This window comes from Mus caroli, chromosome 9 (assembly GCF_900094665.2).
Source record: "Mus caroli chromosome 9, CAROLI_EIJ_v1.1, whole genome shotgun sequence".
Taxonomy (NCBI): domain Eukaryota; kingdom Metazoa; phylum Chordata; class Mammalia; order Rodentia; family Muridae; genus Mus; species Mus caroli.
The window spans coordinates 3,405,293-3,415,805 of record NC_034578.1 but is presented as its reverse complement, the minus strand read 5'-3'; the positions used below and the strand labels follow the sequence as shown (position 1 = coordinate 3,415,805).

General features: G+C 38.1%; 1 protein-coding gene across 3 annotated transcripts in view; it reads left to right on the top strand.

Moving 5' to 3' along the window:
• Nucleotides 1–10,513, top strand: part of Dync2h1 (dynein cytoplasmic 2 heavy chain 1) — a 238,380-nt gene that overhangs the window by 38,656 nt on the left and 189,211 nt on the right. For all 3 annotated transcript variants that reach the window (XM_021171442.2, XM_029481794.1, XM_029481793.1), the window contains 9 exons: nt 513–662; nt 1,867–2,072; nt 3,207–3,362; nt 3,450–3,564; nt 3,842–4,012; nt 4,893–5,275; nt 6,701–6,833; nt 6,929–7,046; nt 9,036–9,148. In XM_021171442.2, coding sequence (XP_021027101.1) covers nt 513–662; nt 1,867–2,072; nt 3,207–3,362; nt 3,450–3,564; nt 3,842–4,012; nt 4,893–5,275; nt 6,701–6,833; nt 6,929–7,046; nt 9,036–9,148 — 1,545 coding nt within the window. The remainder of the gene's footprint in view (nt 1–512; nt 663–1,866; nt 2,073–3,206; nt 3,363–3,449; nt 3,565–3,841; nt 4,013–4,892; nt 5,276–6,700; nt 6,834–6,928; nt 7,047–9,035; nt 9,149–10,513) is intronic.

The window sequence follows — 10,513 nt, the reverse complement described above, 5'->3', positions numbered from 1 at the left end:
TCTCTCCTCTCCTCTCCTCTCCTCTCCTCTCCTCTCCTTTCTCTCTAGCCTTTCCTCTTTCACTCATTTCTACCTTCTCTCTTTCCCACTGCCTTTCTCCAATAAAGCTCTAAAACCATAGAGAGTCTCTGCTCATCAAGGCTGTGCTCACTCTCGTCAGTGTTGGGAACCTCTTCCCTCATCCCTCTTTCCCATAACCCTGGTGGCTTTAGCAAAGTAGCTCCAGGAATCCCAGTTAGAGCTGCCCCTGGGTATCCCCCGAAGAGTGGGTCAGAGGCTTAGATACCCACCCAGGGATGAGTGGAAGGTAGATAGCAGCTCTCCCATGCCTGACAGACCAGAGGATAGGTAAAACTCGGGCGGGGTATGGGTCTTTCTCTTCCCCAGGGCATCCCCTGGGCCCCTCTCCTTCCCCAGGGCATCCCCTGGGCCCCCCTAATTAGTTCTCCTCAAGAAAGTAATAAAATCATGAGAGACTGATAAAATGATTGATTGTTTTCTTTAACCCTCAGATTTTGCCCTTGTTTCAAGAAGCCGAAGACAAAAACAGGCTTTTGCGTACTGTGGCAGGTGGAGGGGTAGAGACAGTTAGCAATCTGAGAGCCAAGTGGGACAAATTCGAGCTGATGATGGAAAGTCACCAACTTATGATTAAAGATCAGGTGAGACTGTTTCAGCTCATGTTGCTTGTATAATTTCAATATAGCCCAGTGTTAGGAGTTCACTGTTGCTATTAAAATTGATCTTGTCCAGTTCCTTTTATAATGTTTTCATGCTTTATGAAAATGACAGTTTCACATGGAATGCCCTTTTGATAGCATTTCTCCACAAACTAGAATGATCTCTCTAGTGCTATAATTATGTCTGAGCCCACATTTGTTGAATTAAATTCCTGCAGTCTCTGAGGTGTTGTCTAGGGTGTTTTACTCTCCACTTGCTCCTTTGTGGGAAAGAGGCAGATGGAGAGGGCACCATCTGGCTTCTATGGTGTGGCCTAAGGTTGCACATGTCTATCTGAGGTTGCACACATGAGGTTGCACATGTTTACCTGAGGTTGCACACATCTATCTGAGGTGGCACACATCTATATGGGGTTGAATACATCTACCTGGGGTTCCACAGGTCTATCTGTGGTGTCACACATCTATCTGAGGTGGCACATATCTACCTGGGGTTGCACACATCTGCCTGAGGTGGTACACGTCTACCTGGGGTTGTACACATCTACCTGAGTTACATATGTCTACCTGATGTTGCTTTCATCTGCCTGGGGTTACACATGTCTTCATGGGGTAGCACACATTTGTCTGTACTCCATATCTTAATTGACTAATTAGTCTTTTCCACAGCTGCAAAAGATACTGAGAAATAGTGTCCTTAGTTAATAATATGCTTAGGTACAGCAACAGCAGTCTTTGAAAAATTTTCAATTTCAATTTTATTTTTTATTTTATATGTGTAGATGTTTTGCTTGTATGCATGTCTGTGTGCCTGCTGTTTCTAGAGGCCCAGAGAGGATGTTGGATCTATTGGAACTGAAGCTATAGACCATTGTGAGCCACCATGTGGGGGCTGGGAATCCCAAGTTCTCAGGAAGAGCAGTAATCCCGCCAGCACCTGAGCTGTTTTTAAAATGGCATTGCTTTTGTTAATAATTGTAGGTGTGCTGTGAACTACAAGAATTGTTTATAGTTGATAGTTATTTCTCATTATTGTTAATTTCTATTCTTGTTTTTCATTACTATATTAAATAAAAAACAGTCTTTTGGTATTGACATTTTTCTCACTTTTCAACAAAAAGCTGAAAATGCTGGTGTGAAACCCGTGAGCGTCCTCTGTGCTAAATGCTTTGTACCTGGCTTATAGATTGAAGTGATGAAGGGAAATGTGAAGTCCCGCCTTCAGATCTATTACCAAGAGTTGGACAAGTTCAAGGCTCGCTGGGACCAGCTGAAACCTGGGGATGATATTATTGAAACTGGTCAACAAAATACCATGGATCAAAGTGCAAAGTCTATAAAGGAAAAAAAAATTGAGTTTGATGATCTGGAAGTCATAAGAAAAAAGCTAGTGTGAGTTTGCAATTCATAATGTTTACTTTGAAAAACATTTAATGCCTTGTACTAGGCTTCTTAGCTATAATAATAGCTGTTGTCTGATACTTTTCCTCATAAACTTTCAAAAAATTAAGACTACATGCAATCCATTATACAGTTGCATTCTTAGGGACTGTGGTTGAGCTATGAAAGGACATATAGATATACTCCAAAAAAGGACTCCAGAGAGATTAGAACATTAAATTAGTTTATAGGTTAAATTAAGAGGTTGTAATACTTATTGTTTTGAACTCAATTCTATTTAGAAATGGAATATTTAATTTTAAGAAAAATATTGCTAATGCCTCTTTCAAAAATGAACCTGGGGGTTGGGAAGATGAACACTTGTTGTGCAAGCATCGGAATATGTTTGAACATCAGCTTCTTCCACAGAGATGAGGTGTGACATCTGCAACTGTCACCTCAGTACTTGAAGTACACAAATGGGGTGATGCTGACTGGCTGACCTGTCCAGAATATCAGTTCCAGGTTCAGTGAGGAGCCCTCTCTGAAGAATAGAGAGTGATAGAAGAGGATGTTTAACATCCCATTCAGGGGCATGCATGGGTGTGCATGTATGCATGTGCATGCACACACACATCATGCACACATGTGTGCACAACACACACATAACACAATGTAAATACACATAACACACACACGCACAAGCATCTAGTAAAACAAATAGTAAGACATATAGGAAAAATGTTTCTGATTTATCTTAATGGCCACAGCAAGTGTTAGATTTGTGCAGTACCTTATGCATGGTCTGTATGGGGTAGTGCAGCCTAAGGCGAGTAAGTAGATCTTTTCTATCACACCTTTAGGTGGTACTATAGCAACGAGGGTAAGATAAGATGCTTTGTCAGATCAGTCCATACATGTACAAAGCAAACATTTACATAGACATTATAAACATACAGATATCTTGACATGTACTATACTTACATGATACCTTTAAAGAAGTACTCATAACATGAGTGAAGGAAAATTCTCACATAAAGTCAGTATTGCCTCTGCATATTTCAAATGCAGAATATGGCTAAGTAAATTGATAACTGACAGTTTATGTTTTTTATAAATTCAGAATTTTGATTTTTATCTTTGTAGTGATGACTGCCATCATTTTGGACTAGAAGAACCTAACTTCTCTCTGGCATATAGCATCTCTAAGGACATTGAGAGCTGTGCACAGATTTGGGCTCTTTATGAGGAGTTCCAACAAGGACTCCAGGATATGGCCAAAGAAGATTGGATTACTTACCGGTTTGATTCTGAAGCAATATTTATGTTCTTATAATTTGTTCAGTTTTGTATGAAGCATGAACTCTAAGTTTTCATGTTCTTTTACAGGGCTAAGATCTACTTGTTTGAGGAGTTTTTGATTAACTGGCATGAGAGACTAAGGAAGGTTGAAGAGCATTCGGTTATGACAGTGAAGTTGCAGTCAGAAGTGGACAGATACAAAGTAAGGTTGCTTTCTTTATTCTGTTGCAGTGTTTATGTATCCCAGAAAGCAGGGCTATGTTTTGTCATGTTTTAAAATGCAATAAGCTGAAAATGGAATATGCAGGTATTTACAGTAATTTTTAATAAATAACTATATCATTGACTTTGATTGCAAGATTATTAAATAACAGTAATTAAAATTTTGTACATTAAGATGAAAATGAATAAATTGTATTTTACAAGGAAATGAACATATGTGTAAGTCTGCTCTTTACTTTCTTTTTCTGTTCTAAAAGATTATTATTCCTATCCTGAAATATGTGAGAGGGGAGCATCTTTCTCCAGACCACTGGCTTGACCTTTTTCGTCTACTTGGCCTTCCTCGAGGGACTAGTCTAGAGAAACTGCTGTTTGGTGACCTGCTCAGAGTTGCTGATACAATTGTGGAGAAAGCATCAGACCTTAAAGTGAGGATTGCACTCTGTTAACCAGTTCTTTAGCACTCGTTCTTTCTTCCTGTAAAGCAGTAACCATGTTCTGTTGTTCCATTATTTGTAGTTGGTAATGCATCGTACCTGTTTGGACTTGTTAGACGAGGTTATAGATATACTGATAGAGGCTGCTCCCTAGAGAAGGAAAAATGTGTACTGTTAATACTTCTTTAGAGAAGCAAGTCAGCTGCATGAGAAATCTTAGCAGATAAGTCATTTCACATGCAGTGTGTTTATAATTATTTGCAGCACCGTGAGCAGAAGCTAGAGGACCAGAGGCCCCTCAGGGAAACTAATGACCAGCTCCTTACCAACCAGGCTGGGAAGCATCCCACGGGAAAGGAAGCTGCACAGTTCTCTAGGAACTGTGAGTTATGTTTTGGCCATTCATGATAAAATAGGAAGCTTTTCATGCTTCATTATTTTACTTCCTGTGTAAAGCTTAATAATCCTACAATATGTTTGCTAATCTGTGTGGTTATGACAATTCCTGCACAAAGTAACTATAGTTAACTATATAGAAACAAAATAAATTATATTAAGGGTTCCATAATATTGTGATTGTTCTCCCAAATCTTGGCCTTAAAATATATATATATACACACACACACACACACACAAATATATATTTGTATGTATATAGTTTGTTGGGTTTTGTTACAGTATAGATTGAGATAGCCTCATACAATTCAAGTTGGCCTTACACTGTGTTTTTGAAGAGGACATGGAATTCCTGATCCTCCTGCCCCTACTTCCATGGGCTAGGGTTATAGGCATATGTCAGCCACCACACCCCTAAAGTATATTTCTTATCATTTAATTTGAAATAACAAGTAGAAATCTTTTATGTTAATAGGATTTAAATAGTCGGGCACAAGGGGAAGTTACCATCAGAGAAGCTTTGCGTGAACTTGATCTATGGGGAGTTGGAGCAGTGTTCTCACTGATTGATTACGAAGACAGCCAGAATCGCACTATCAAGCTGATTAAAGACTGGAAAGACATAGTGAACCAGGTTGGAGATAATAGATGCCTTCTTCAGTCCTTAAAAGATTCTCCATATTACAAAGGGTTTGAAGATAAAGTATCAATTTGGGAAAGAAAACTTGCACAGTTAGATGAATATCTGCAGAATTTGAACCATATCCAGAGAAAATGGGTATATTTGGAGCCCATTTTTGGGCGTGGAGCTTTGCCTAAAGAACAGACACGCTTCAACAAAGTTGATGAAGATTTCAGGTCAGTATAGCTAATTAGACATAGTCATAAGGAGACATTTACTCACGTTGCAAAGTGGCTTACTCTAAGTGGTCACCTTCTCATTCCTGGGGTCCTCAGTGTGTTTTGTACTCAGCCCTTCTCTGTGCTGTTTTTCTCTTCTAGGGGTTTCTTCATGAAGTGCATCATATATGTACTAACATGTCTATTCCCCTAGTTTCTGTGTAACAGGACTAAGAAAGGCCTCTGTCGTTTTCACTAGTCGAGATTCATTTCTTTGTGTTTGTTGATATCTTGCTTGCTTGAATAGCCCATGTTTTTCTTCTAAGCTTTAAAACTCTAAACATGCTCAGGCAGTAGGTAAAACCAATTCTTCAGCTTATACTTAGCCCTGCTCACCACTGTCTCACTCTTCCAGCTTCATTAAGTTCTGTCAGCTGGCTGTTGCTTGCAGGAATTAACAGACAACTTGTCATCTTTTATTTCCTCCAGTTCCAAATTCAGTTAAGGTTTCTATTGCTGCGATGAACCACCAAGGACCAAAAGCAAGTTGGAGAGGAAAGAATTTATTTAGCTTATACTTCCACATTTAAAGGAAGTCAGACAGGAACTCAAACATGGCAGGGACCTGGACTCAGGAATGATGCCTGCATCAGCTATAGAGGATGCTGCTTACCGGCTTGCTCTTCACATGGCCTGCTCAGCCTGATTTCTAATAGAACTAAGGGCCACCAGCCCAAGGATGGCACCACCCACTATGCACTGGGCCCTCATACATACAAAATCACTAATACAGAAAATGCTTTATAGTTGGAACTCATGGAGATCCTCAACTGAGACTCTTCCCTCTATGGTGACTCTACCTTGTGTTAAGTTGACACAAAACCAGCTAGTAAGCTATTTAAATTTTGTCCTGTAATTAAACTTTTGTATGTTTAGAGTCCCATTGCATTAAGGAACAGTCCCTTGCCATTTCTGCAGCCTCTGTTGCTCTCCTCGGTGCATGTAGCTGTTTCCCAGGATCTCAACTGGAAACCCTTTCTCTGTACTTACTTTCTGTGTTCATTCATTCTGCCTAAGTGTTTGGACCACTTCCCCAGAGATGGCTTAAGGTGTAGGTTGTCCTGTTAGTCACTGGGCCAGTGCTTTTTTTACTTTTCCTTTCTGGCATTTATTTAAGTTATTTTAAGTCATTACTTAATGTCCTTCTGTGTCCCTGGATCAGTTGTTCTAGGTCATAGGATGTAATATTTATGGAGTGAATGAATTAAAAGGATTTGTAGTATTTGATGAAAAATTGTAGTGACATTAAAATTAATATGGTTATTACAAGCATAATAAATTATTAACTATAAATATTGCTCTTTATTTGAAGCAAGTAAAAAATATTTTCATCTAAGCCAGAAACTTTAACATAAATGTGAAAAAAAACCTTTTATTTTATAGATCAATAATGATGGACATCAGGAAAGACAGTAGAGTCACCACATTGACTACTCATGCAGGAATCAGAAACACTCTGCTAACGATACTTGATCAGCTTCAAAGATGCCAGAAATCCCTAAATGAGTTTTTGGAGGCATGTTTGCTTGTTTTAAATTTTAATAGATTGTAAGATACTTAGTAACATAATTACTGAAAAAAGAGAAAGCGTTTTCTTTCCTCTTTCCTTAGGAAAAACGGTCAGCATTCCCAAGATTTTATTTTATTGGTGATGATGACTTGTTAGAAATCCTGGGCCAGTCAACTAACCCATCAGTGATTCAGTCTCATCTGAAGAAGCTGTTTGCTGGTAGGAATCAAGATTTTTCAATAAATAGTTTTAACTGTCTTCCAGCTATAATGATATACCCTTCACTACCACAGATCATACCCCAACTCTCAGGAATTAAAGCTAGTGAGTGAACAAGGTCAGTGTGTGTGTGTGTGTGTGTGTGTGTGTGTGTGTGTGTGTTGCAATAATGGTGTCTCTGAGAGGATCCAGCTCAGTTTTGGGATGCCATGAACAAAATGATGACATCTCAAAGTTAGAGGTGTTAGTTAAAAGAATGGTGATGGAGCTGAGGAAGAGGCTGTGCAAGACCTAGACGTGGAAGAGAATATTGAGGTAGGTATATCAGCAATGGAAGACCATTATGTTGAGAAACCAGCAGACTATCACTGTCTGAGAGACCAAGGAGACATTTAGAACAGAGAGTCATCTATTTAGTGCAGTTAAGCACTGGGAGTAGAAATACTTGCTCAATGAAAAAATGAGGCTTTCTACCTTCTTGCTCTTGGATCACTTCACTTGGATATCTTTTGACAAATTAATGAGCTTCCTTAGAAAGTAATGACTGAGTTCTCTTAGATACTTAGATATTTGAAAAGAGCTGTATTTTCAAATTAACTTTAAAAATAATTCTTTAAATCATTTTTATTTATAATATCAGCAAACTACAGCTCATGAGCCTAGACTATCTTACTATCTTTTTAAAAATAAGGTTTTATTCAAACATAGTCAAGCAGATGGCTTTGTGTATTGACTGTAATTTCCTTTGTGTTCTGAATTCTGACTTGTCATTGATAGAAACTGACCCATGAAACCTCAAATACTCTACCTATTCCTTACAGATACATTTTACCGTGCTTGTTGGCCTGAAGCTGTAGGTTGTGTCTCTGTTCCCACCAAACAGAGTAGCTACCACTTTAAGATACAAACCTTTCCAGTATCAGAGAATGCCCTCAGGTTGGCATGTTGGCAGTCTTCTTCCCATGCCACTTCCCAGACCTTTATAGAGTAAATAGAATCATCCCTATGTGGTTTTCTTTTTTCTCTAGGGTCACATTCACATGTGTGATGCCAGATAATAGCCAGAAAAAGGACCAGGTCCTGCACAGCTGTGGGTGATATGCATCTTAGCTGCTCATTTGTAGTGGCCTTTGTGGCTTACAGTGATGGCTTTACCATACCTAGAGCTGCTGCACTTGGTCTAGCTATCTATGCGCTGTCACAGTGACATGTTTATCTACTTTGTAGGTGGCTTTGGAATCATTTCTAGTTTGCTCCCTCAGTACCTGTTGAGCTATTTCTACCATTGGCTCACATAATTGAAGCTATTTCCTGCTAATGATTGTATTTATTCAATGTTTGCGCTTTTGCATTATTTCAATTTTGGGTTAGGATAAACTATACATTTTTCTGGATATATTTTTCCAATGGATAAGTATTTAGTTAAGGTAAGTATTTATTTAGGCCTTATGTGAAACTTCCAAGAGTTTTTAAGAGATTGTAACATTCTAATCCACTGCCATATGAGAGTTGAGAGTCCCGATGGATTGCTATGTGTTAGTTGATCAGACTGCCTAAAAATTTATTCCTGGAAAAGATGAAATTGGGTGAATAAATATATATTCAAGCCAGGTGTCTGTATAAATAGTAAATAATCTGGGCATGGCTAGATGCTAATAAAATATTTCAAATTAATAGTAAGAGTACCCAGTGATAGTATTTTTCCTTCATTAAGTCATTTAAATACAAAGGTTGCTACTATATATGCATGATTATATATATCATGTACGTTATAATCCTGTTGTATTTGAGTATGTAGTGTGTGTGTGTGTGTGTGTGTGTGTATAGGGTATTCTTTATAATCCTTTATCCTTTTGGGTTTATATTGCTGTTTTAAGTTAGGTTATTGTGTGTGCAGTGCTTGGGATGTGATCTTGAGCCTTGTGATTGATGACAGAATGCTGAGCACCAAACTGCATCCTCAGCACAAGTGTTGCTTTTGTATTGTAGGCATTAACAGTGTGTGCTTTGATGAGGAATCAAAACATATAACTGCAATGAAGTCACTAGAGGGAGAAGTTGTACCTTTTAAAAGTAAAGTTCTCCTATCAAATAATGTAGAGGTGAGCAGTTCTGTTTCACAAAATGGAATTTATATCAATTAATTAGTTAATTTGTAAGGTAGAATTGGTTAATTTAGGTCTCTTTGGAAACTCATACCTTATCTTAAAAAATGTTTGATCTTGTTAGTGCCTAAATTTGTTATTAGTTGTGATAGTAATAAGTATGAATTTTTAGATTTTGAAATACAGCAGTTAATTTTATAAGGAACTTTAGTTGTGGACTGAAAAATATTTGAATATTAATCTTAGCTACATATTGTGTCAGCTCTAATACTGAGAGGCTATTTTCTTAGAGGGAAATGAGACTCTTAACTCTTATTGCAAAGACATTCTTTTGAAAATTAAATGTAATGCTTTGCCTTAAATGTACTAGGAAGTTCGTAAAACTAATAAGTCAGTTGTTTTTGTTTTGTTTTGTTTTTGTCTTATTTTAAAATATTAATTTTAAGAGATCATAAGTTGACAACAGCAGTAGTTTGTATCTCTTTGATTTGTCGTCTTCAGTCTGAGAACTGATTCCTGGTTAGGCCTCACTGTTCTATTGGATTTCAAGGAAATCAGGTGATCAAAACCCTGATGTTTGCTAAGGAGCTGCCATCTTTGTTTATGAATTTTGTGTTTTTCTTTTCTCATAGTTTTGTTGGCACAGTGGGAGGAGGAGCTTAGGTTCTAGGATCTGGACTAGATGAATTATGGCAGCAAAGTAGAAGTGGAAGTTCAGGGAGTAAAAGTTGGGAGGGGCTTGGAGGCCTTTCTGTTTATAATAAGAGCGTCTGGTACTATAGCTGGGCAGATACTGAGCTATTCTACCTCGACAATGTTGGCTTGGCCTACATCCCTGCCATGTGGCCCACTGCCTGCCATCTTACCTCCTTCATTCATATCTGGATGGAGACTCTTTGGGTCCTACCTGAGACCCTCTTGAATCCCACCATTTCCTCTCCTCCATAGGCTGCTCAGTTCTTTATTTTACCCAATCAGAAGGTGATGAAGTATATATTTTACAAAACACTGAGTCATACCAAATTCTGGACTATAGCCTGATCTCTGGGTACAAAAATCAGTATTTGAATACACAGAGCCCAAAAACATCCTCCAATACTATACTAAGATTCTCTCTTTGCAGACTTCATTAATTCTTAAGTTTATCTATGACTTTTTTATATGACATATATTTTCATATATGTCACCTATTAAGTAGTGATTGATAGTTGCTCTTATTTTTTGTGCTCTCATTATGTATCTCTGTACATCTGTGGGGAAGGTGGTGGCAATGCAGAGAATTAACCCTAGGGCCTTGTACATGCCAGGCACTGTTTCCTCACTGACTTGTAGTCCCGATACATTTTAACTTAAATTTTATTA